The following is a 27,903-nucleotide window of genomic DNA, read 5'->3' on the forward strand; positions in this document are numbered from 1 at the left end:
ACTTTTCAAACCATTGTATTCATACAACCTTTTTGTACAGAGATTAAACTGTGGAATTGAACGGAAAAATTTCCATTCCATCTAAACGGAAATGTTTTTTTTTTTTTTTTTTTTAAAGGGTCAGGACCTGTTTGCTATTGCCAGTTACTATTGTTCACAAACAAATATATGCTCTATTCCCAAAATGCTCATTTAAAATAATTTAAATCCTCCATATGGTTTTACTTAATTATCTGCACTCAACAGTCAACAGGTCCATGCAACCCTCTTATGCCGGATACAGATTGCTATGACAACAATCCAAAAAAAGGAAGGGGGACCTTAACGAGATTACTGGATATTTGCATAAATGCATTAAATGTTTTGGTGTTTTATCTCCTTTATGTGCTGACAAGCAGCACTGCATGTGCCAGAGCTCAAACAGGAACACACAGAATGTCCACGTGTTGGGCTGTTGGTCAAAATAAAGATTACTTACAGTATACTGTATATATATATATACATATATATATTTATATATACCAATATTTTCATGCAGATGAGTTTTCAATCATTCATTCGCTGGTGGAGAGTTTACTGGTGTGGTACTATCGTGTGTCTACAAGCAGATTGTTTTGGTTGGAAATAACTCTTCTGATCAAAACACAATCACGAAATGAGACAGAGAATCCCATAATTCCCGCTCCTTCTCTGTTCTTAGCTGCGCGGAGATGTTGAGGTTCAATCACAGGTTGGTGAGCTGTGGTGAACAGGACCGTCACTAGCTCTTCTGTTCCTGTTGTGTCCCTCCCCTTTCTTAGGACAATCAAAACCCCTGGATCTTCAATAGCTCTGGTGGCCTCAGACATTTTTGTGGACTTCAGGCAGCCCAAGAATCTCCTGGCTAGCCATCATCACTTGCCTGGTGGAAAATCTCTCCAGTGTTCATTATTTGATTGTGTTTAATCCTGTGTGTGAAAGAGCGCAAGTGGGAGTCTGTTGGTTCATTGAACTTATCTCTGTCTCCTCCAAACGCTTTTCTCTCATGACTGTATTTAACATGCTAAATGCTCAGACCAGTTTCAGGTTGACTTTGTTACTGGCACCTGTCTCTTGTTAGACCTTGTTATTTAAATACATCCTTAAGTCTTCACTAAGTGTTTTATTGTCATACCATATGTGCTTCCCTTCCCTTTGAGTTTGTTTGCTCGAGCATTTTTGGCCTGCCCCATTTATGCCAATGTTACAGGTCTTCATCATTAGAAGATGTTTTATGACATCTAATTGAACACAGGGGTCAGAGTAGAGTCACTCAGTAGACCAGGAGGAGATGCAATGACCACAAACGGGCCATTGCTGTACTGTAGAGTTCAAATTTACAACATGGCGTCAACAGCAAAACACATTTATTTTTTTATTGATTCATAATTGATGCGCTATGGACATATTTGAGTCTGTAAGATCTGACCACAATTTCAGACAGAAGAAAGCAGTGTCCTCTTTTCCAAGGAAATATCTTCAACACAGACATCTGAATGTAGCAGCTCTACGTATTCAAGGCAGCAAATATAAGACAGAATGTGAGCATTCCTTCCTATTTAATTAGGTCTGTGAAGAATTGCTTCAAAGAGACCACCATTTATTATATTGTTGTTTCCATTTCATTACACATCATAGTCACAAAAATGTTTTCCCTCAATCAGTGAATTACAATTTTGTTAAGGTTGCAACATATATATGAAACAGACAAGTATGAAAATCTACAAGTTGCAGCATGCAATGTTCCCAGAGTTCTGTGTGTGTGTTTATGTTTATGTTATTGTTCTATTCTGTGCTTAATGTTCCATTTAGAGTATTTTAATGTCAGCGATTTTGTGTGTTAGCGTCTGTGCCACCCCTGCCTTGTAACCTGTATCTGCGTATAAGGTCCCTGAGCCTTTCCCCTGTTCTGCATCAGACTGAAACTTGGACTCTTGTGATTTAATCAGTGGAGCAGAGACAAAGGAAAAGCCTGACTTTTGGGGGTTTTGCTACAGTATTTCGCAATTCAATTCATTCTCAGTCTGTTATGTGTGGAATAACGTAGCCAGTCGGCAATAAAGATTTCTCAATTTTGCTTATTCCATCATGGGGCTTTGCCCATATCTTTTATTGGTCTGTGAGCTGCATTTTCTCACACTGGAATACTTTATCCTATCTCCAATTAACATTTAACCACTGCAGCATATCACATGATCTTCACTTAGAATGAGTCAGTACGTTCATCTTTTTGCAATTTGTCTACAGTTTAGGGTCGTGTAATTAAATGTGTTATCATTCAGAATGTGTATTTTACATTTGCACTCTGAGATTCTATTGAATGAAGAGTGCGTTACAAATAAAATGTATTATTATTATTATTATTATTATTATTATTTGTGCCGTTTCATAGCAAAGAGTTTCCCTTATTTGCTCCACTACTCTACTTTGTCGGGTTCCTTTTTAATGGTTTACTGCAGTGCACACTCTACAGCACAGGCACAGAAATGAACCCCTGGAATAGAGACCAAACAATAGGCTCTAATCAATCTTTGACGTCCCCTGAAGAATGGGCAAAAGGATGGGTGGAGTGCCGCCTCGGGATCTGTGCCAGTGCAGGCTGCTGCTCCAGGGGGCTGTTGCTGCTCCTTCGCCATTCTAAGAACACGAAGACTAACCTTTGGTTCTGCCATCAAATTAGACCCTATCAAAGAAGTAGCACAAAATGGAACAGGAATGAAAAGTTTGGATGGGCATTTAATCTAAAATGAAAGAATGGCCTAATTAGTAACAATTATAGGATTATTAGTATATGTACACCTAGGCATATGGATGTGCGTGTGTGTGTGTGTGTGTGTGTGTGTGTGTGTAATTTTATTTCATTGGGCATATAGATCACCCTATACCCTATCTTACCAACGACATCATGGGGCAAGCATTCTCTTCCACTCGCATTAAGGAGTTGGGTACAGGGATAGGAGGGGGCGGGTAGGGGGTGTTCAGTCTGGGCAGGGTGTTTTCGCAGTGTTGACCAATCAGGTCCAGGTTTTTTTCCTAAGCAATGACCAGAGAAGTTGAGTGTGAAACGGCGTTCTGGCCAGTTAGTTGAGTGTTATTACGAGTCACAATGGATGCCATACCTTGTTGTTTAGTGTTATTTGCGCTACTTTTTGTCACGGGAATGCAAGAAGCTCATGGTAAGTGTTTCTGGACAGCTTGTAATTGTATTTGTATGCGGCGTATGTGAATTTCCAAGTTTAATTTACGCACATGCTTTTAGCATAAACAGGCTGCTTAGAAGCGGTATTCAAAGATGGCGCAGGTCAGGGGGAGCCGTGCCGTCAGGAATGTGTATTGTTAAGCGAAAACCCTGGCTAGATAACTGGATCACATTGAGGAAAGAGAAAAGTCAATGGTTTGTACGGAGCCGTGTGCAGCTGAATTCGTTTGTGCTGGAGCAAGCAAAATATTGCTGCCAATCATTCGTAACCCTGTCTTTGATTTACATCCTGACGGCGAAACACGTTAACCATCCTGTTGTCTTACAGTAGTTTAAGAAATAGCCCAATGTCTGAAAAGGTTGTAATTCTTTTGAGCTGACAGGTCGGATGGGCCAAATCACTTGCCGGCACCGTTCCTCATTTTCTGTTGTAAGTAGCCCAGAAGGCTACCGTGCAGAAAAATGAGTGCCAAAAATACTGAACCTTTGCTCACCCTACAGCATGTGCTTCTATTTTGCTCTTGGTGCTGTAATATGTGGGACGCATGTGGATTTAACTGCATCCTATTTGCTCTATCACGGAACCAAACTGGAGCAAACAGTGGAGGAGGAAACGTGGTGTTCGTTTCCTGCCACATAACCTGTTAAGGCAATCCGCTACTTTGTGACAAGTTCTTGTTAACCCGTGCAATTGCTTAGCCTTCTCTGAGTTTTCACACCACACGGGCTTTTATAGCATTTATTAATCTAAACTACACAAAGAAACAACAATAAACAATCAATGTTCTACTTGTTGTTTGTTCATGCTTGAGCTCGGATTTAAACTCCTGCACCAGTTTAGTATTTCGGACACGGACTCTATGTCCATAGAATGTTTAATTGTGAACGGCGTTGCTATTTCACGTGTGTGGTAGCTTACTATGTGAATACACCGTTGGAATGTTGCTATTAGTAGGCACTCGGAAGATGCAATTAACCGATATCGCTCAGGCGTTCCTCCGCGAAATTAAAATAGGTTATAGCCAAATGTGCCCTGTTTTTTTACGATTAACCTCGACATTGAGATTGTCTGCATAAGCAACTAAGTATTTGGAATGCACATGGTATGCATTTGTTACCAAAAGCAAACAAAAACACAGCTAGGCTACCAAATAACGGGTGGCATTTATTAATCTGCTGTCCTATATGTGGGATGCAATGTTCTCCACAATTCCGCTAACGAGCAGAGAAATACTGCTTATCCACATCGTCCCCACCCCAGAAGCTTTGTCTGCTCTGTCCTCTGCCCAGAAGCCCGTATAGGTTCAGCCTGTTGGTCTACATCGAGGATTTCTGATGGACCGGCAAACAAAGAGGATATGAACGTGTCTAACTAGCTTCGCCTAGTGTGCGCTACTCGTGGTGATTAATGTGAATAACAGTGATCATCATTACATCAAATATGACTGTGAAAGTGTGTATTTGTTTCCATGTGCAGAATGTACCCTACTGTTGTCTACCTGAGCTTGCTGTGAAAAATCCTTAAGTCTCCAGTAATGACTCTGTTACAGTGGTGTAGACAGTGCACTGGAAATCTGCTGCTGTTAAATGTAGTTCGATGGTTGGTAAAGTGAACATTGTGTGATGGTACAGCAGTTCATGCTTTCTGTTAATGGCAGTAATGTTCAGAGCGTACCTGACAAACATAAGTCTGAAAAATATGTGTTACGTGCCACCATGAAGACATATAGGTCACTCTCATTCATGCAGCTTCATTTAGAAACACACGTTCCTCTTTTTAAAAGTCATTGTGTTCTGGCTTTCTAATGTGAAGTTGTGGTGTTCTTTTTACTGAAGCTGGTTTCTGTCCTCGCTGAAGTGTTTGAAATCTCACCTGTTTCACACCACAGGAGTGAGATCGAACAACCAACTTCCGATTCACAGTGACTGCAACAGTGCAAATATGTACAAGAAGAGATTTTAGAACATCTGAGCCTAGCAAAATTAAACAAGCAAAACAAATACCAATACACACTGTATGGATAAATGTATGGTCTGTAACATTTAACAGATATAAAGTCTCTTCGCTCTATGTACATGGCACAAGGAATTGCTGAAGGGACTTGCTGGTCTCCCCAGAAAAGTGGCTCAGGGAATTTTCTGACTGATTTTGTTTGTTTTGTTCCGTTTTTTAAAAAAAATGTTATAGTATGTTTATTTTGTTTATGCATACTTACTTGACTAGAATCATTTATTGTTGTAATTCAGTCAAGAAATCTGTCTGTTACGTTTCTTACGGAATAGACACTACAATATAGGTAGATCTAACTTTCATCTTTCACTATTTTGAGTGTGACAGAATCCCCCATCATCTTTATCAGTGTTGAGAACCTGTTCTTTATGGCTGTCAGTCTATTTGCATGGTGATGGGGCCACATTGGCTGCCCTCTCAATGCTCTGTCCCACCCAAACCTTCTCTCAGTTTAAGCTGTAAATATTTCATCGCTGTAATCACCTATTATTTATTCATGACAATGTTACCATTTAATCATTGCGTCTGTGGTGCCAACAGTGTCTTAAATTCCACTCCAGAATGAACCATCATGAACTGGTGTTTTGATGTGGGGAGGCATGTTTTCAGTTAGTGTCGGAATAGGCCTGCAGAGTTTTTTTTTTTTGCAGCTATGCAAAGGCCACACGTTCATGTCCCAGCAAACCATGGCAGTGTGGGTAAACTTGTTACTGGCCTGCTCTGTGTGCTTGCTTTTTTTTTTGGTCAGTTGTTTGGCTGCCATGCATGATCTCTTTTTCCAGTTGTTTTTTTCCCTGTTTTTCAGCATTGCAGCAAAATTGAGTGGAATTGACTTGATTAAATCATGGCCGTTGGTCAGAGATATGGTATTTAGCTCTACGTGATTTCAGCCTTGCCCAGTAGCAGTTCTTAAAATGAGTCAGTGCTCTAGGATCGTTCAGATGAATGTGTGATTGGAATATCTGGCTTAACTATTAAATTACAGAAGTGCAGTTGTGGTTCAGCAAACAGCACAAGAAAGCAGATATCCCAACTCTGACTGGTCAGTAGATATGTATGTCCAAAGAATTTCAAGAGACAGTCCTTGTGTGATGTGCAGTTCATTCGTCCAATGTCGATGGGGACCACCTGTCTAGTTCTGGTTAAGCTGGCGTAGCAGAGTCTCGTTTGGGCCTCTGAGTGGGCATCTTCTGGATACCTCAGAGTTTGGGCCTCTCTGAGTGGGCATCTTCTGGATACCCCAGAGGCCTGATGAGGGATTCATTAGCGACCACCTTAGGTACAGCAGCCTGCTCAAAAGCTGCACCTTGCACTTTTCTTTTCTAGCATGGCCTTTCTCGCAGTTATTTATAGCCTAACATATCGTGCACGTTCATTTATAGCATGCAGTAAGGCAAACACGGCAAGTCTTGCCACAATTCTCCAGCATGTCCAAACTTAACTCTTCCCTTGAAATGCGCACGGCAACAGAAGCTATGTCATTGTTAAACTGTTCACATCACCAGTTGCAAAGTTGCACGACTGCAGTGAAGGTCTGCCGTTCATATTTATACCTGAGCTGCATGAATGGAGTCGTGATTCCTGTGTCAGGACGTAGCCACAATGTGTATGACTTGTTTTGGATTCACAGATCAGACTGCGGAAGGCGCCCCAGACTTGGCTGCCTGAGATGTTTGTGAGTGTGTGTCCTTTCCAGATGGTTAGTGTGTATGAGTGTGTGCTGCTGCTTTATGTTTGAGTGTGTGTGTGTGTGTGTGTGTGTGTGTGTGTGTGTGTGATAGAGAGAGGGAGAGAGTGTGTTTGTGTATTTAATTGTCAGGGCAAGTATGACAAGCATTTAAGAAATTGGCCTATTTCAGTCTTAATCAGGTTGAAAGAATGTTTTGTGCTAATTGTGCGTGTGACTTGTGATGTTTCATGTGTTTTTTTTAACGTAACTCCACTCTCAGGACGACCGCTCAGTGGAATGGAATGAGCTCAGACAGTGTTTGCCCAGCAAAAAATGTCGATCACGCCTAGGCTGGCTCCCGCTCGCTCTCACACGGTCACGCCGTTCGCCGCCAGTCACAATTTCCTGTCCACACAAAATACTTCAGCCCGTCACTATTTACTCTCTGGTGTTCCGTGAGATGCTTCGAGGGATTTTAGTTTTATTCGATGCGGCCACATGTACACACTACCGTAGCCAACGGTATGTTGTAGATGTGTCCGCCCTGTGAAGCCCCCTACTGTGCTGTGAATGTGTCACAGATGAGTCTTGTGTGTCCCGCCATAAATGACTGGATAAAAGGTCACCCTGCTCTTAAGACATCGTGGATAAGGTATCACGGATGGTGCTACATCACTGCCTCAGTTGGGCGCGGTTAAAAGCCAATTTTTTTATATACTGTGATCGAGTGGAGTGTGTAGCAGCTGTTGCATCACATGATATTGAGAAGAGAAAGGTTGGAAAAGACTGTTCTGCTTCGATTTCTATGGTGCGTTTTCAAATCATGCTTCTGGTCAGTGGACATGCTTTTTGTGGCCCATAGACTATACATGTGCACATTTATGTTCATATCTCTGTTATATCATATATATATGATATATATGATATATATATATATATATATATATATATATATATATTGGGGGGGGGGGGCATGGTTGTTTGTGAGTGCACGTGTGTGTGATTAATGTGATTTGTGGCTTGAGCTGAAGGTACGAGCTGCAAATCAGCGGGCTACCGTGATTTCTGGTTGCCAGGCGACAGGGGTAATTGATTCATTTTTTCAGGGGTTGCGGCGAGTGAAAGGAGGTGTGTCTCCACCCCCCCTCGGCTCCTCTCTGCCTCACTGGCTCATTCCTTTCTCTCCTCTCTGCCCCCGCCCTCATCTTTTCTCTCTCTCTCTCTCTCTCTCTCTCTCTCTCTCTCTCTCTCTCTCTCTCTCTCTCTCTCTCTCTCTCTCTCTCTCTCTCTCTCTCTCTCTCTCTCACACACACGCGGCTGCTGGGCCTTTGTGTCTCGCTTGCGAAAGTATACAGAGGGTCTTCAGGAGCCGGAGTTGCACTACCTTGTGCCATGATATCATGACACAACTCCTGTGCCCATGCTCATTACTAGTTGGTTTGAATCGCCTTGTGAATCCCCCAAGCTGTAACTTCATAAAACATAGCCTTGAGTTGTCTTTGTGTGTGTTAGATTAGATTTAAACGCACCTTTTTAAGCCAAGCTGCATATTGACTGAGCGTTGTTTTGATTGATTTTGAAGGCTGAGGATTTGAGTGTTGAAGTGTCTCAAAATGACTCAGCCCTTTCCTTATTACTGTTAGAAATTACAGTATATCCTTTGAGTGGACCTTCATGATCAAGCAGCTGTTGTGACCACCAAAACGTGGTCAGCATAATCTCCAAAATGGTAACAAAGGAAAGGTCCCCACACTGGTATTACTCAGACACTTGGGATCAGAAAGCAAATTGAGGTGTGAGTGCCTGCAACTACAATCATACCTGCAATCATAGTATGGGAATGGGTGTAGGCCATTGAGAGCCATCTCAGGCAGCGGGTCAGAGAAACCTGATTATCATACAGAACAACAAAAGGTTGCCAGACCTGTTGGCATTAAAAGCCTAGCTCATATACATTAAAAGCCTAGGAGGTATTTTAAACAGTATATATGGCTAGAGTTGGAGATTGTTGCTTGATGTTTCAGAACTGCACCGCTGAATCCGGAGTATGTAACCCCTGCTTCGGTACTGCACTTTACTGGAATGAATACAGATTGCTGCATCAACCATTTAAGAAACACCCTTTTTCTTACATTACCCATTCACTCTATGAAGTCTTGTCAAGGACTCCACTATCTTTTCTCTAACAAAAACTTTTATCGGAGCTAAAAGAAAATGTCCATGTTCCATCCGTTTGTTAGAATCTGTCCCCATGTTCACAAAACATCTTAGGGCTAAAAGTAGGTCCTAACTTGCCGATTTAGGTGAAACTCCTATAAATAATGGGTGTGTGAGTCCTAACTTTGTGAATTACTCTTAGTCAAAAAAAGTCCCAAAGTCCCTTAGCGCTAAAAGTAGCAGCTAAGTCAGGGAGAACTAAAGTCAAGAGGACTCCTAACTCACTAAGACCAACTCCCAAATGAACAAAAAAAAAGCAGAATTACAGTAAAAAGACTATTTAGTTATATCGGTCTTTGTTCACCAGCACAGGCCTGTTACATCAACCAGTCACCAAGGTGTTTGAAAGCAAGCTCTGCATGAGACTTGACGTCTGCCATAGCAACGGAGTCTCTCTCTTAGCTTAGGAGTTCTTGCTTTTCTTTGGTTGGTCTCAGCAGCTCTGTGTATTTTAGGAAGAACAGATTAAGGAGAAAACGTTTAGTGCAATTTAGGAGCACTCTTAATGGTAAGATAAATGCTTTGTGAATACAGGCCTTGATGTAAGTCATTATTAAACTCTTCAGGTGAATGGCCATGTGGAGGGAATGGGGAAGGACTCCTGTTTGCCACTCATTTCCTGTTGATATTTCTTCTCACCGAGCACATATCTTGAAAGAAAGGAAATTCTAATATTTTGTGGGTATTTTTTCACAGGCTGTCTTTGCCAGTGGTATGCTCTGCATTCTTGTGTTAGCGCTGGAAGGCCGAGGGGCTGTGCTTGTCCTCGTGTCACTCGGGAGAAGGTGGCACTGGCTTCTCTCTACTTAAAGGAAATGGCAGTAGCCCCAGTGAAGTGGAGAAATATTAGCCAGGGATTGTTATGTATGTGATTGGCATCTTATGTGTTCTACGTATAGCACCCCCTGTATGGTTACTACGCACATGCGCATTGATATGTAATCAGATTCACCTGCCTAAGGAGTTCAGTAAAGAGAGCGACACGCTCAAGTTAACACACAAACTTTGTTGTGTCTGTGCTGGCATGTGAAAGGTTGAGTGTGTGTGTGTGTGTGTGTGTGTGTGTGTGTGTGTGTGTGTGTGTGTGTGTGTGTGTGTGTGTGTGTGTGTGTGTGTGTGTGTGTGTGTGTGTGTGTGTGTGTGTGTGTGTGTGTGTGTGTGTGTGATAGGGACATACACAACAGGGATACATCCAGAAAATGAAGCCAGGGTTCCATGAGAGGTGACAGTATAAGGGATAGGCAGGATGAAATTACAGCTTCACTGTGGCTAAATTGCTACTCAGTCTGCCAACTCCAAATGGCATTTAGTTTCATGATTAGTAGGTGTTAATTATGTTCTACAGGTAGTCAGTGCAATTGTACTTTGTTTTAGTTATGTTTTGAATACTTAATGCACTCCCTCTCTTGCAAGACAAAATACTGCTGTCATTACATTTACATTTAGTCATTTAGCAGACGCTTTTATCCAAAGCGACTTACATATGTGCGACTTACAATGTATACACTACAGATGAGAGTGTGCTCTGACTGCCATGCCTTCGAGCCTGGCTCTTTGGCATTGCGGTCAGAGTGCAGGTTTGGTACCCTGTAGACCCGTGTTCAAGGCCGGGTGGGGTGATTGCTCTCTCCCTTCGCTCCAAATGGTGTCGGAAGTTTGATGGTTTGCCGTGAGGTCACCGAAGGCGTGCCAAGTATGTAAACCGTATGAGGGACCCCCAGGTGGGTTGACCCCTGTGTGAGGGACCCCATAGATGGGTGAAGCACTAGTGTGTGAAGCGCCCTTGGATCGGAGAAGTACAGTTGGAGGTTGCGTGAGGGATGCCTGTGTGCCGAAGGGGAGGGCGGTGTGATCGTGCCATCACTACAGATGAGTATGTGCTCTGACTGCCATGCCATCGAGCTTGGCTCTTTGGCATTTGCGGTCAGAGTGCAGGTTTGGTAGACCCGGGTACAGTTATCATTAGGTATCTTATGCCTATCCTGTTAACTGGGTTATAAACCCTACATTGTCTTTGTATTGCAATTTACGATTTGATGCTGACAGAAAGATCATAACTCCGCAACTCATTGATGACACGAAACCTGGGCTGCAGTCGCATCGTCCGTCCCATAGTCCGTCCCATCGTCTTTTCCTGACCACTTTTCCTTGGCCTTAGTTTTCCATTTCCCTCTTCTGTTTCCTGTTCCTCTGTTCTGCACATACAGAATGGGAACGTTCTCTTCCATTCAGGGCGCAGTTTAATAACATCTCTGTGGTTTTACTCCAGTGCTGCAGAGGTTATGTCTAGACACTCTAAACTCCCACATTGGCTGACATGAGATCTGTGGTGTCTGTGTGAGTGCCTGGGTGAGCCTGTGGTTGTGGTTGTCTTGTCTGTTGAGTCAGGGCTAGACATGGGAAGTTTTGGCTCTGCTGCGAGCGAGGCTCACCAGCAGCTTGGCCTCCTCCCCTGGAGAGACGGGCAGGCTGCCTGAACGGAGTCGGTCTTCTCAGGTCGCTGGCTCCACGTTAATTTCCAAGGGATGTGACGTCTCTTATCTTAACCAAGGGATGTGACGTCTCTATCTTAACCAGCTAAACCTTTTATCAGGCTTTATCAGACACCTGCTTAGCTGAATAGGGCAGAGATTAGAAGTCAATGTCAGTAATGAAGTGTGAAAACTTGAATCTATTTAGAGATAAACTTCTTCACAAGTGCCTTCTGTTTAAACATTGTGAGCGCTTCAAATGCGCTTTATTGGCTTGACCAAAAAACTCACTTTGTATTGCCAAGGCATTTCCAATTATACTGATAGTTGGTTTCTATAAGGCAAAAAAACATTAGAAAATCAGAACATCATATGTAGTGCAACGGTAGTGTGTGTGTTCGTGTTCATGTGTTTCTTCATGTGCTTCACTGAGGGCTTCTCTATGGCAAGCATCTACATATCTTGCTGTGATCTGTTCCTCAACTAAAAGTATTCTTAGAATTTGATTGGTGCACATGCTTTCTTCTCTGGGCAGCCAGGCTTGCCTCTGCATGCCCTTTTCAACAGCCAGGCTATGGTTGCTTAGTCTGTATCTGGTGAAGGTTTTCCTCTGCTTGATATTAGTCACTGTGAATACCCTGTATACTTCAGTCAACTGTTAATTATTTCACTGTAATAAACTCTAGAATAAATTAAACCTTTTTTTATTTATATATATATATATATGTAATCACTAGTATTTTGTCGTTGTATGATTACAATGCATCTGTATTAGGCAAGTTGATAAATGATTATAATAACTATTAGTGATCTGAGCTACTGATGACTGATGTCATGTGGTCGTCTCGGGTGCCAAGCAGGTCTCTCATTTCTCCCAGTTTAGTGCTACTGGTGCTGCTGGGTTCTCTCAGCACTGCAGCACAACTAGGCTGTTCTGGCCTGTGAGTACTCATCGCTCTCTCTCTCTCTCTCTCTCTCTCTCTCTCTCTCTCTCAGGCTTGCAGTGTTATTGCCAGCGATGTGTGAACAGCACATGCCACACCGACGGTATGTGCTTCGCCTCCCTCATCAGGCACAGCAGCGGGCGCATTGTGGCCAGCGGCGCCATGTGTCTGCAGGAGGCGGAGCTTATCCCAAGGGACCGCCCCTTCCTGTGTGCCCCATCCACCAAGGAGGGCAACAGTGTGCACCCTTTCTGCTGCAGCAGCGACATGTGCAATAAAGACCCCGAGGGCTATATAGCCTTTCCAGGTAAGCCTGCCATGAAAAACACTGTTTTTGTGCCATTGCTGTCCTTGCCGTTAGGTTTGTTTGTTTTAGTTTTTTGGTAAAAACCACAGCAACTCAATCTAAGACAGTGAAAACCTGAGGCGAGGGCCAGAGTTTCAAACTTTTTGTGGGTAGAAAATGGATGAGAAACTTCACAAGGACAACTGCATTCCTACGTGGCTACTTCTTTAGAGGCTACCAAACCTTCTTGGGCAGTTTAAAACTGATAGCTGATAAAAATAGATAGCTACAGATAAAGCGGCATACAATGGGCACCCCTGGTCCATTTGTGTTGTTGTGACTGGCTAAGCAAGTAACAGATGACCTAATTTCAAAAAGTTAAAGATGACACATTTCATTAATATTTAAAGCAAGATCATTTTTATTTTCATCTTTTACAGTTTCAGTATAATAAAAAAGGAAATGGGCCCAAAGCAAAGGTTTGGGCACCCTGCAGGGTCAGTCCCTGGTAGCACCCCCTTTGGCAAGTATCACAGCTTGTAAACGCTTTTTTTAGCCAGCTAAGAGTCTTTCAATTCTTGTTTGGGGGATTTTTGCCCATTCGTCCTCGCATCAGGCTTGTTTAGACGTTCCTTTGCAAACTTCTGATGCTGAATTTTTTGGTGAGCCCGCAAAAGATGTTTTCTTCTGATGACACTTCCATGAAGGTCATATTTGTGCAGGCTACACAGTAGAACAGTGCACCATTACTCCAGAGTCTGCTAATTCTGCCTGAAGGCATTTTGCGGTCAAATTGGGGTGACCTTTTTAGCAATCCCACGAGCTCTGAAAGTTTTCTTGGTCTTGCGGACCTCAACTTGACTCAACCTCTTCCTGTTAACTGCAATTTCTTAATTACATTACGCACTGAGGAAACGGCTACCTAAAAACGCGTCGCTATCTATCTCCTGCTTTGTGGGCATCAATTACTTTACTTTTCAGAGTGCTAGGCAGCTGCCTGAAGGAGTCCATGGCTGCTGATTGTTTGGAGAAGGTTTGAGGAGTTTATAAAGCTTTGAAATTTGCATCACCTGGCCTTTCCTAATGATGATTGTTTAGAAGTCATAGCTGTAAAGTAATAATAATAATAATAATAATGTTTCATTAGGGTGAACCTCTAATGGGTGGGTAGAGGTTTCTCTGTGTTATGTAGTGGGATCAGGGATTGAAATCTAAAGCAATGTAATTGTTACCTCTCATATGTCGGAAAACACCTACTGTAACCTCAATCCATTCATTCATACTCTGTAGGCCTGTAAGGTGTTGCTGTGCTTTTCTTGATGTCCGTTTGTTCTATGGTTATCAACATACTGTGTAAGCTATCTTTGTGTTCATTTCTTATTGTAAGCGGGTAGAGCTATTTCAGATGTTTGATAGTTAGAGAAATTAGGCTGTGGTGGTCTGAGTCCAGGGCAGGCTGTTAGATTAGCGACGATACATTTGGCACTTCGGCCAGCACCACCAACAGCAGCAGCTGGGTTGCAGGATGGGAGTTTCATGGTGAGCGCCTCAATGGTGACATAGTAATTGTCGGCTTTGCAGTTTTCTGGAGTGTGTGTGTGTGTGTGTGTGTGTGTGTCCATGCGGCTAGGTGCGCACTAGTGTGCACATGTGGTGGGGGTGTCATGAACTGGGATTCATTTGAATTGGGAACGAGTGTGGACATGTGGCCACAATAAGCTTACTTTTACTTTATTTCACAGCAGATGTGACACCGATTCAACAGGAAAACGTGCAAGGTCATAATTATGTGTTAAAACAAGATGATGGAGTATTTTTTTAAGTGGTCTTTGTTCATGTCCATGATTAAAAAGACATCTTAAGCATAGCTTGGCAAATTAAATCTAGGCCTACATGAGGAAGCACCCCATACACGCCCATGTTACCTTGGGAGAATGGGATGTTTAATGTTGAGGCTGCCTGGTGTCTGTCCTCTTAGCATAACAGATTAGTCATTAGTGCAGGTGTCTGTGATGTTAAGCGATACTTAAAGTAATCCACAGAGAAGCTGGTACCTCCTGTTATCTGCAAACTTACAGCTGGGTAATAGTTAGCCATAAGTCAAATACAAAGCATTTGCGCCAGCCATGTTGTTGAATCGTGGCAGTTTCCGAAGTATTAACCCATTCATTTCAGTGTGAAATGTGCTTACCAAGTGGAGAACGTTCTTCATCAATGTCAAAATTTCTCATCTGCCTCACTTAGCAAGTTGGAAAGGTGTTTTTTTTATAAATTCCACAAGCATACTTTTGTGCTGACAAAATAAAGTTTATCCTGGTCTAGAACCTTCCACATGCAGTATTTAAACTTCAATCCAAATAAATGTAACAACATCAGTCTCATTAAACCATGTAGTCAAGTGTTAAAGGTGCTTTGATTATAATCTATTACACTTTTCATTGAATTCATCAAAATTATCCTCATGGACCTCTTGCTTTCCATCCAGCAAAAAAAACCTCAATGTCCCAGAATTTCATCTGTCGGACAATTCCACATCAGTTACTGGTAGTCTGCTTAACTCTTTTGTCTAGAGTTACTGAATGAGATGGCTATGTAACCAGCCAACTGTGAAATCATTTTAGTAATCTGCTCAGTTAAAGCTCAGATTTGAAATGGAACTGATGTGATATATTTCTGTCCACTGCTGGTGCTGGTAATAAGGGGCCTTGTCATGATAAACAATGGGATGTTTAATGTTCATTTAGAGAAACTCTTCAAGCTATGTATCATGTTCATGATGTTAACGACAAAATCATTTTGATGCCTTAATATGTTTTCATATTCTCACTCTTTGAAATGTTTTCTTTTTTTAATAAATACCTTTGAAATGCATAATTATGGTGCTTTTGCTACTAGGAAGATAAAATAGTATTAAGTGTATGAACTTTAGATGAAAAATACCGGGATATAATATTAATACCGTCCATACAATTGGAAAAAAAATGTTTTAGTCCATATCCCCCACCCCTAGTGTCCAAACACAATCCTCTCTCTCTGTCATTGGGAAACAAAGAGAGTGGCTCAGACCGATCCATACTCTATGGAGCACAGAAGGGAGGAGTCATTTCACGGGCGGTTGAGCTCAAATATCAACAGTTTTTGTGTTTTATAACGCCAGCAAACAACATGTCTGAGCTTAGCCTTGCAGCGCAGCCTGCTCTGATCCCCACAAAACTTTATACTCACAGTTATACTCACAGTTTTACTCTCTCTCTTTCTCTCTCTGTCACTTTCTCTTTCTCCTTCTCTCTCTGTCTGTCTCTCTCACTTTCTCTTTCTCTCTCTGTCTCTCTCTCTTTCTCTCTCTTTCTCTTTCTCTGTGTTTGTCTCTCAGACCCCACTCCCAGGAGTCCGGTCCTGGGCCCCGTGGCCCTGGCGGCGGTGATCGCGGGGCCCGTCTGTGTGCTGTGCTTCGTGCTGGTGCTGGTGTTCTACGTGTGCCACACCCGCTCGGTCCTCCACCACCGGGTGCCCAGCGAGGAGGACCCCTCCATGGACCACCCGTTCCTGGCCGACGGCACCACCCTCAGGGACCTCATCTACGACATGACCACTTCAGGCTCTGGCTCGGGTAGGACTGAGATCATGGCTGTCCGTCATCTCTGATGTGATGGTGTTTTGATGGAGGAAGACTCCATGTGTAATGAACCCCCAAAGTCGGCTGCATGGTCACCAAAGCAGAGGAAAAATTTGATCTCGAATCCAATCTTCGTACCACATTATCACACCAATACAATAATAGCATTGCCATACACCTTAGGGGGTTTTCCTTCAGTGTAATACACTAACAAATAAGATTACATAAAAAAAAAAAACACTGAAATAAGTGAAAGTGAAATCTTCTGTAGTTTGCTTTGCGCTAGTGTGAGCTACTAGGCTATTTACCGTATTCATACAGTATAATGCATTTGGAGGGTTATGGAGTGTAATTTGTGTCAGAATTTACATTTGTATGTGTATGTATATAGTGTGTACTACAAAATAGTGTAGAGATTTCTGTAAAATAGTTTGTCTCTTTTCCAAAAGACGTTCCCTTGTGAAAAGGCTTTGTGTTACGATGGGGAGGAGTGTTAACAGCCCCCTCTGCATAGGCATTAGCCCTCCCACTGATATCTGTTGATACTACAATGACAGGGTCATAAATGTCAGATGGTCATTTATTTCTTCATATGAATGGAGTGATTAAGAGCTTTTATGCTTATAGCACACCCAAGACCTTAGAGAATCCTCTTAAGTGACCAAAACAGTTTGTCACTGTGGTTCAGGATATGTTTTTTTCACATACCAGCTCAAGTTAAAAAAAAAAAAAAAAGCAACAAGTAAAAGTACAAATATGATATGCATGCTATTCACATATTATTGTCCCTAAACTAGTACATCATTCAAACAAGTAAATGTGACTTTGGAACCACTGTTTAAATAAAAATAAAAATAAATGTCACATGATGTCAGAACCACAAAAGTGCCTGAATCTAGCCCCAAACCCCTGGGGGTTAAGACACTGACAGAAGGGGAAACGCTCAAAGCTAATCAGCTATTTGTATTAGTTTCTCAAACACTGAGGAGCCATACGGCTTCTAAAATAATTTGGGCGTCTTGTCTTATTTTAACTCTGCTTATTCTGCAATGTTGAAGAGAAGTAGCTGGTATGACACATTAGGGCATTTCAATGCTCCACAGGTCAATGAGGACCAGAGCAACTCTCTATGATATGCTTGCAGTTTTCACAAGGTTAGAACGTTGTGTTGGTTGTTTATTTAAAAAGCTGAATTCCGTGTGAAGCCCCGTGTGAAGCTCCTTTTCGGCGTAGCATCTCCTGATGTGGAGGTCTTGTTGTGTTCTGCAGGCTTGCCGCTGTTGGTGCAGAGGACCATCGCCAGGACCATCATCCTTCAGGAGAGCATCGGGAAGGGCCGCTTCGGGGAGGTGTGGCGCGGTCGGTGGCGGGGGGAGGAGGTGGCTGTCAAGATCTTTTCATCGCGCGAGGAGCGCTCCTGGTTCCGTGAGGCTGAGATCTACCAGACCGTCATGCTTCGCCACGAGAACATTCTAGGATTCATCGCCGCTGACAACAAAGGTGAGACGACAGGATTTTTGGAAGTTGGCACACCCCGAAGGAACTCCTAGGTAGAACTAACTAAGAGTTTAGTTTACTGAATGGGGCTTTTTCCACAAAGCTAGATTTCTGATTATGCCTGATAACTGTGCAGAATGAATTTCATTTCATTTCAAGCCATTTCATACTGAATGGGTGCAGTAATTTTGTGAAATTCAGCTTTATAGTAAGTGCAACATATAGTGTCATGAATTCCCCTGCACTAAATAATGTATTGCATCGATGAAGAAGTGCATCATAATTTTTAATGATTTACTGTGTCGGAGTGAAAAAACTAGGATTAGATAAGGCAGCTGTAGGTTTAGCTGCTGTATCGCAACGGCGTGATTCTCACTTTCTCTCTCTCTCTCTCTCTCTGTGTGGTTTGTTTGTTTGTTTGTTTGTGTGTGCGTGTGTGTGTGCTCTCTCCACAGATAATGGCACTTGGACTCAGCTGTGGCTAGTATCAGATTACCATGAGCACGGTTCACTTTTCGACTACCTGAACAGATACACAGTCACAGTGGAAGGCATGATCAAGCTCTGTCTGTCCACAGCCAGCGGCCTGGCTCATCTCCACATGGAAATAGTGGGCACTCAGGGTGAGCCTCTCTACATATATGGATCCTTGTGTGTGTGTGTGTGAGAGAGAGAGAGTGTGTCTAGGCACTATTTTTTATATAGCACATTTAAAAACAACAGCAGTTCCCCTAAAGTGCTTTCCAGTCCAGAGAGAGATGTAAAAAAAAGACTAGTTTGCATTAAGTTTGTACTCCATAGAGACGCACACACCCAGTCTGTCCTCAAAGGACTGACAATGCCCTTGTGTCTTTTGCTGCTGTCTACCCAGGTAAGCCTGCCATTGCCCACCGTGACCTGAAGTCCAAGAATATCCTGGTGAAGAAGAATGGCACAAGCTGTATCGCCGACCTTGGGCTGGCGGTGCGCCATGACTCTGCCACAGACACCATTGACATCGCGCCCAACCACAGAGTGGGCACCAAAAGGTAGTAAAGTATCAAAATCGAATTATAACACCAAGTTTCTTGCAACAAGTTATAGCACATTATACCAGTGTGTGACAGACGTGGTGCGACCGCACATGATCGGCACACCCCTGCCCCGTATTTGCGACCGCTAGCACACATGGATTTGCACACACACACACACACACACACTTCTACAAAGTTGGAACCATTTATTTAAGTGAATAAGTGGTGCACCAACGGAGTTTCATGAAATAAGGATACATGGATTACCAACTAGTTGGGAGTTCGTGTCCTCGGCTAGCTGATCAGTCCGGCACTAAGAAGTGCCGCTGGAAACGTGGAACATATATTTGGTTCCTAGCTTAATTACATTGCTGATCCCCTAGAATGGCAGTAGGGACACTGGAAATGTGACTATTTATTATCTAGTTATTTCAATGTTGTTTAGCACACAGATATGTTTCAGGGTCTGTCTAGTCATCTGTGTATTGTTTGATTTTTGTGTCTACCAATTTTTAGAAATGGTGCTGGCCACCTGTTATATAGGTTCATTGTTCTGTCTAGTGGGGGAAGTCTCAGGTATGTGCATTTGTGTAGAACTGAACTCCTGAATGTTGACCTCTGCTTAATGAGAGGCTTAGTAGGGGTTCTTATTTAGACTGCTGAATGTTGTCCCTTGCTGATTTAGAGGCTTAGCAGGTTTCTGGATATTTGGAAGAGTTATTAAACAATATAACTTGTAATATAATATGAACCCTCACTCTGTCTCTGAGCTTTTTGGCCAAACCCACATTTTGACGGTAACTCGAGGCTCGGTCCGTCAGACAGTGTAAGGATTTTTTTTCTCATGGAAAGAAAACTTTACTTAAAGTCTCTATCCATAGTGTAATGATTAATTATGAATGCTTATACAATAGTTAGGTCCAGTCGAACAATTTATAAATGTATTAATTTAGTGGGGCAGAGGCATTCCATGAGTTTGGATATTCTGGCACAACCCCCCACTCTGACTTCACCGCTAGTAATCACTCCGCGTTTGATATGGTTTAACCATTGAATCGTACAACGTTAACATTCCATTCATTTAAAGCGAGAGGGCAGAATATCAGGGAGCGACGTCACAACGTTACATTTGACAGTTTTCCAGTGAGGTAAAGGGAACAGATGGAAAATTAAATTGACATGTAACTTTTGACCGTTTTCGTTTCCTTGGCAATGCTTGACCCAGGTTGGAACTAATTTAGGGTGCGGAAAATGAAAAAAAAAAAAAATAGAAATAAACGGAAAATCACAATCTGGTGTCTTGAAACTCATTTAGTCGGAAGTAGAACTGTTGTATAAAAGCAATATGACACTTGTTGGTTACCTGCGACACTCCGGCTTTGTGCCTTCGGCTGAATCAGAGCTTTGGGGATATCTTTTACCAACCCCACAAACACAAGTGTCATATTGCTTAAATAACTTAATTATTCACAGATAAGTCATAAGTCACAAGACTCAGGAACAACATCTTTTTAAAGGGTTATAAATCATTGCTCGTCTTCTGCATTATAGATGTTGGCATTGGATTAAGTGTCGCCCGATGGATGCTATGTTTGCTGAAACCTGAATACATTCTTGCACCAGGCCTCCTGGTATGTTGTCGCCAGGGGTGATCCTCACGTGTGCTGTTTCAGTGCTCACATAGCGCAGTATGGTGTGCTTGATGGAAACAGGAGAGCAGAAGGATGCCGTCTCTCTCTCTCTCTTTGCTCCTGCGGCCCTTGCATGGCTGCCTCTCGGGGGATGAACTGATGGCTTTGAGGGGATTGAAGGAGTGCTGCCTGTCAAAGTCCTTATCATCGAGATCTGGATGGCAGTGCCTGAAATGCCCTAATCAGGAGAGGAGAAGTGAGGACTCTTGCATGAACCCCTCTGTGCATCCCAGGGCCTTGCTCATACACAGTGTGCTTGCAAAAAGTTTGGGCGCCCCTGGTCAACATTTCTGTTACTGTGAGTAGATAAACGAGTAAAAGATGACCTGATTTCCGGAAGGCATAAAATTAAAGATGACACTTATTGGTCACACTTCATTTAGATGGTCCCCTATAGACTATCTACAGATGCTCAGACTATAAACAAACTATCTCTTGAAACTCTGTTAACTACAATTTATGGTTAAGGTTAGGGTAAATGATTGGGTTTGGTTAAGGTGATGTTTGGTGAACAACTAGAAAAAGACTGAACTTTAATTTCAACAAACCATCTACCAAGTCGATGTAGGTGGGCTATCAAAATAAAGTGTTACCCAAATTTCTTTAATATTTTAAGCAAGATTACTTTATTTAAATTTTTTTACATTTTCTGAATAAAACAAACAAGGAAATAGGCCCAGAGCAAAAGCTTAGGGTTCCCTGCATGGTCAGCACTAGTATCAAGGATCATAGCCTGTAAACACTTTTTGTTGCCAGCAAAGAGTCTTTCAATTCTTGTTTGGGGGATTTTTGCCCATTCTTCCTTGCACAACGCATCTAGTTCTGTGAGATTCTTGAGGCGTCTTGCAGGCAATGCTCTTTTGAGGTCTATCCACAGATCAGTCAGGGGAATGTGAGGGCCATGACGAAACCTTCAGCTTGCGCCTCCATGAGGTAGTCCATCGTGGATTTTGAGATGTGTCTAGAATCCTTATCCTGTTGTAGAAACCACCCTCTTCATCTTCAGCTTTTGTCAGACCGTGTGATGTTTGCTTTCAAGAATTTGCTGGTATTTATTTGAATCCATTCTTCCCTCTACCAGTGAAATGTTCCCATGATTGATCCACCGCCGTGCTTAACAGGTGGAGAGCTGTTCTATTCTATTCTCCTAACATACCTTAGCTTGTTGCAGCCAAAATGTTCTATTTTAACTTCATCAGGCCACAGAACTTGTTTCCATATCGCACCAGGCTTGTTTAAATGTTCTTTTTCAAACTTCTGACGCTGAATTTTTTTGGTGAGGACGCAGGAAAGATTATCTGCCGGAAAGATTTGTGCAGGTGTCGCTGCACATTAGAACAGAGCAGCACCACCAGGGACTTTGATTTGCCTTTCTAGCAATCCTACAAGCAGTTCTCCGAACTTGACCTCCCCCATTCCTGTTCACCACCATTTCTTAATTCGAAAGGAACTATTGGAATTACGCGGCGATAAGATTGGCACTATTGGTATGGAATTTTATGGTGATAAGATTGGCACTGTTGCTGTAGATCCATGCCCGTAGTCCTTCAATAGTCCACGTCCCGTAGAGCTTCAAGCCCAATTTGGTACAGTGATTAGTATTACTGCCTTCCAATGGCATCACCTTGCCTTTCCCAATGATGATGGTGAACAAGCCAAAGCCCTCACAAGTTAATGAGGTTCTGAGACCATGGTACCGTAACCGTACCGGTTTATTTTTTTAGCAAAAGTTCTGTAGCCCTGCAGTTAATAATTGGGTGCGTCCTATAAACGGAAATGCATGTTTTTCAGCTGGTAATTAGTAACTGTCTCCCTCTTTCCCGTTAATATATCAGGTAAAAACAACATATTTTTTATTCACACTCGGGTCACATTCAGTCTTCCATAACGATAAAGTAACGGGTGTCGTGTATTCCCACCAGACTGCAGTTAAATACAATGTCGGCAATCGAGGTTAACCCGCTACTCTCGGGTGGTTCAGGGAATTTGCCTCCCATTCAATCCTTATCACTTGAATCCCTGTATTTTAAGGCTGTGTGTTTGAATGATATGAAGGAGGCTGGCACAGTCTGCTCTGGGAGACAGATGGAGATGGCTCTCGGGGCCATTTCACTGGTTTGCCCTTCGTCAGGCTGTGTCTGCTGGTATTTAAGGCTGAAGATGAATGCAGAGCAGCACCCCTGTGTGTGCCATCAGGACAGGCAGCCTGTGAAATACTGAGAGAAACCCCAGAGATAAATATAGACCGAGGGAGGGTGAACTGTTTAGTTTGAAGTGGTGATTATAGGTTGCAGTATGTATGGTGAGAGGTAGGGGAGTGTTTGTTTAAGTGGAGGTTTCTAGATGAGTGTAGCAGATTCCATAGAAGAAGTGTGTTTGTGTGTGTTGTGTGTGTGTTGTGTGTCATTGCTGTGGGCAGGAGCTGTACTCTGCAGTGCACTGCAGGAATCTGTCACTCTTGATCTGAGGGGAGTTGTGATGGATGAGTTCCCTCCCCCCATTCTCTCTCTCTCTCTCTCATTCACACACACATGCACACACACACTCACCCTCTCTTTTATACACACACACACACACACACACACACACACACACACACACACACACACACACACACACACACACGCGCAAACACAGTCACACACACACACATACCCCCCTGGTGTCTTCGGACACATCCTCTCATCACACCCTCTCTCAAGCCCCCTTATTATCACCTCTGGGCAGAATCTCTCTCACTCTCATAAACAGTCTCTCTTTCTCACACGCATGCACACACACACACACACACACACACACACACACACACACACACACACACACACACACACACACACACACCACCCGCTGCGTCTCTACGCTATGCACCATCGTTGATTCTTGTTCGATGTAAGTCTCCAGTGCTAGCTCTGCCTCCTCTGACCCGTCTTTGATGTGCACAGTGACTGCTGCGCTCTCCTCTTTGCCCCGTGTGCCCCCTGCCCTGGCACACCAGCTCATGTCCACTCCCCAAGCTCTCTGGACACCACCACCCGACACACACACACACACACAAACACACGCACACGCACGCACGCACGTGCACACACCCCTCTCCACTGCTCCCACAAATGTCGCCAAGAGCAAGGCCACTGTGGCCCACCAGTGATTTCATGTGCCTTGGACAGCACGGCCGCCAAAGACTTCCTACAATAAACCAGACAGTTTTCAATTTCGGTTTGACCTCGTCCAGCTCAGCTGATAGAATGGAGAGCACGCAGTGGCAGGGCCATTGGACATCGGTTTCTTAAGGCCGAAATATACTTCTACCACTCTGTTACTCCGTGGTCACGCAGTTGCCTCGAATGACTCGTTTTCATTTATGGTTCACGGATGGTTGTGGGTGTTGCAAAGCAATTAAAAAAAAAGCTGGCAGACCAAACTCCGTAGATGGTCGTATTTGTAAAAAAAAAGATTCTTCTTTTTTTTTTTAAGTTACCGAGAAATAGACACTGTGCAATGTAAAACCACCGTTATTGTAAAATAAGTCTAAGGGGATTTGCGATGTGTCTGAGCCAGCTATCTAATGTTGGCATACTACTACCCACAAGGTAAACAGCGATGTATTGACGGAGTTGGATAGTTAAAAAATTTGGGAGGTGCACGTCAGGCCACGGAGAGGTGCTCGGAGAGGGTTTGCCACAACGGAGAGGGCTCTCCGTGTCTGTGTCCGTCAACGGACGACCATAAATTGGGCTTTAGTGAGCACAGATGGTGGTGAAATGTAATGCCAAGGCAGCACTCCATGTTAAAGTGACTGGGTCTTTGCATGGATGTACACTTGAAACAAAGAAGCATATAGTTGAATGGCGAAGAGTACCTTCTGGAGAACTGACAGGACCTTGTTTTGTTTTGATTTTTTTTCCATTACAGGTACATGGCTCCAGAGGTCCTGGACGACTCCATAAACATGAAACACTTTGAATCCTTCAAGCGGGCTGATATCTATGCCATTGGGCTGGTGTTTTGGGAGATCGCGCGGAGATGCTCCATAGGAGGTACAAGACTGTCTGCCTTTTCTTGCAGTTCCCCCATCCATGCAGTTAAAGGCGACCAAACCAGTACTTGAACATTGGTTTAAAAAATTGTGCCCCCATGTGATGAGACATTCCACCTTCATTTGGAAAATAAAAGTAACTTTTATTTCACTAAAAGTAAATATTGAAGGAATAAACTGAACTGTTAAAGACTACCTAAACTAGGCCAATATTTTCAGAGGTGAGAGTCAGTAGTTGTTCACATATGTAACCTATGCAACAATACAAGTCTATCCCTTGTTTGAGAACGAATGTAATATATTATAAACTTGAATAAGTCTTATTTCCCTTTACGGAGTGAGTGTGTTCAGTGTGTTGTGTTAAAATGTGTCCGCAGGTATCCATGAGGACTACCAGCTGCCCTACTACGACCTGGTGCAGTCCGACCCCTCAGTGGAGGAGATGAAGAGGGTGGTGTGTGACCAGAAACTACGGCCCAACACTCCCAACAGGTGGCAGAGCTGTGAGGTATTGACACAAAAGGCATTTTCTCCACTTCAAGCGTAGTTGGTCAAATCTTTGGACCCTGATTAAAGACTTCTATCCAAGGCTTTTCCTCAAACTGTTGTGCCCCACACACAGACACACAGACACACAGACACACAGACAGTTTTGGGGAGGGGTACGGTTTGCTATGTGGTACTTTGCCTTGTGCTGACAGCCTAAATCCCATGATCTCAGCTTTCACAACAATGTGGTACAAAGTTCTACAATCAGATTCAGAAGTATGGAGATTGCGGACCACAAAGAATGCATCAATCACTGTGGGATAGCAACAACAGGCTGTCTCTCTCTTTTGCCTCTCTCTCTCTCTCCATTTCTCCGTCTCTCCCTCTCAATCAGCCTGCTGCTTCATCACACTTAGCCGCAGAGCTAGTCACTGCATCTGTATCAATGTGCTTTTTATTGCTGGGAAGCAGACAATTAGATTACAGGCAATTTGCAGTCATAAAAGCCAGGCTAATCTAATAGTCCCTCTTGTGCCAGCGCAGGCTGCCAGGCAGAGGCCCGTAAGTAAAAGACACTATTGATGAGTGGGCTGCTGAATATTAAAGAGGACTGCTTGGATTTCCCTGCTTGACTCTCTCTCATCCCTGCGGGGAGCAGACAGGGGAGGAATTTGACACAGCATTTCACGTCCCATATGGGTACGCATACAGTAGCAGTGTTTATACATACATACTAGAGCTGAAGCGGTACACTTACGTGGTTTGGTTATACATGGTTTCGTGCTTTGGGTTATGGCTTTTGGCACACACAGGAAAAAAAATAAAATGCAAATGACTGCATGTATTTTCCTCTACTGTGAAAACAAACAGCGCATGCTGTGGGCCACAACATTTTTAGGAAGAAAAAAAAAAACATAAAACTGAAAAGAATATCTTCATCGTGGACAAGAAGTATAACAAATACAGAAGAATTAGAATGATAAAAAGTGACATTGTTTGGACAGGCCGGCGGTTCTGCTCCAGGCCGGCGGTTCACATCCTGCAAGGATTTTTTAAGGATGTTAATGCTTCTCCCCGTGAGGAGAATGAGCTGTCTAGACATATCCACTCGGAGTGAAAAGCTCGGCAGCACTGCCTCTGAGGGAAGGCTTTCTCCCCACTCCACTCCACTCCCATACAGACATCTCTCAGGTCCAGCTCTCTCTATTCTTTGCCCGCCGCTAGACAGCAGGCTTGCAGAGCCACAAGGTCGCTGGACATACATCTCTTGTCACGACTTTTAAGTCCTTGTAGCAGTCGTGCATTGGTTGCAGGAGAAATTGTTATTATTATTATTATTTTCAGCTCAGGACTCACTGTAATTGGAAGGATTCTCAAGGTTGTGGCTCAGATTAGGGATGTAATTGAAATGAAACTCTGTGTGTCTGTCTCTTTGATCGTTTGTTTGTTTGTTTGTTTGTTTTCAGGTCTTGCGGGTGATGGCTAAGATCATGAGAGAGTGCTGGTATGCCAATGCGGCCGCACGCCTCACCGCCCTGCGCATCAAGAAGTCCCTCTCCCAGCTCAGCCAGCAGGAGGGAATCAAGATGTAGAGACTTCATATCCAGCACATGCACCCATCCTCTCTCTCTCTCTCTCTCTCTCTCTCTCTCTTTCCATCTCTGTCTCCCAGCAATATCTCAGCCGTTTTTGCATCAGAGAGGATGAGGCTCTGTCCCAAGTATGTATTATCCATCAGGGTCCAGAGCCCGGTGCACCTGGGCTTAGCTTTGATGCGGCTGCAGGGGCGAGCGAGCGAGGGAGGAGGCGCACCCTGTAGGGGGTGTGGACCCGGCTCTTTGGAGCCAAGGCAAGGGGACAGAGTGTCTCCTCTACCCCCTCGTCACCTCCAACCAGGCCCACATGGCCTTTCCTCAAACCCCATAGTGCAGCAACCCAGGAGGACAAAGAGAAGCCTGGCAGGCCTATATGCTGAATGGAAATGCCCATCACCTCCTTCACCATGCTTCTTTTTTTTTTATAACCTTGGGTTAAAACACAGCAATGTACAAAGAGAGACCCGCGCCTCAGTGAAGTGTGGACTGAAGGAGCAGGATGAATGGAAGTATGGCGGCTTTCCTCGGTCACTGTGTCGGGTACCTGCAGCCCCTGCACCCGCTACCCCCCCCCCCCCCCCCCCCCCTCCTCCTCGAGCCACACACTGTCTGTTTTGTCTTTGAGTGGCAGGACCTAGTTGAGTGTCACTGCGGTCACACCACGTGACATATGCAATATATATGCTCACTCTTTTGTATATATGTATCCATCCATGTAGATATTCATCCAAAAAAAGGTTTTGTATGCCGATGTATTTATGCGTACGTACATATGGGCAGGTTTACATGGTGTGTGTGTGTGTGTGTGTGTGTGTGTGTGTGTGTGTGTGTGTGTGTGTGTGTGTGTGTGTGTGTGTGTGTGTGTGTGTGTGTGTGTGTGTGTGTGTGTGTGTGTGTGTGTGTGTGTGTGTGTATATATACATACATTTGTAGGCATCCATTGATACCTCTATTTTTTAACACTTAATGCTGTGTATTTGTTTGTTTGGGTTTTTTTTGCAAACCATGACGTGGTATTCCCACTGCGCTCATCTGACCTTTTTGAATCATTTTGATTCTTCACTAAGAGGACCTCTTAGTTGTACGTATGTGTGTGAGTATAGATGAGCGTGTATGGGTATGTATTTGTGCGTGTGCAAATGCATCGTATC

At 43.5% G+C, this 27,903-nt stretch overlaps 1 protein-coding gene across 1 annotated transcript; it reads left to right on the forward strand.

Moving 5' to 3' along the window:
* The first annotated feature begins 2,970 nt into the window (after positions 1-2,970).
* tgfbr1a (transforming growth factor, beta receptor 1 a) lies at positions 2,971-27,324 on the forward strand. Its single transcript, XM_012827833.3, has 9 exons — positions 2,971-3,194; positions 12,582-12,836; positions 16,189-16,425; positions 17,701-17,931; positions 18,384-18,551; positions 18,800-18,956; positions 24,545-24,669; positions 25,046-25,176; positions 26,624-27,324. The coding sequence occupies exons 1-9, from the start codon at positions 3,125-3,127 to the stop codon at positions 26,747-26,749; spliced, it is 1,500 nt and encodes a 499-aa protein (XP_012683287.2). The 5' UTR covers positions 2,971-3,124; the 3' UTR covers positions 26,750-27,324.
* Positions 27,325-27,903: the final 579 nt, after the last annotated feature.

This window comes from Clupea harengus, chromosome 25, assembly GCF_900700415.2.
Source record: "Clupea harengus chromosome 25, Ch_v2.0.2, whole genome shotgun sequence".
Lineage (NCBI taxonomy): Eukaryota > Metazoa > Chordata > Actinopteri > Clupeiformes > Clupeidae > Clupea > Clupea harengus.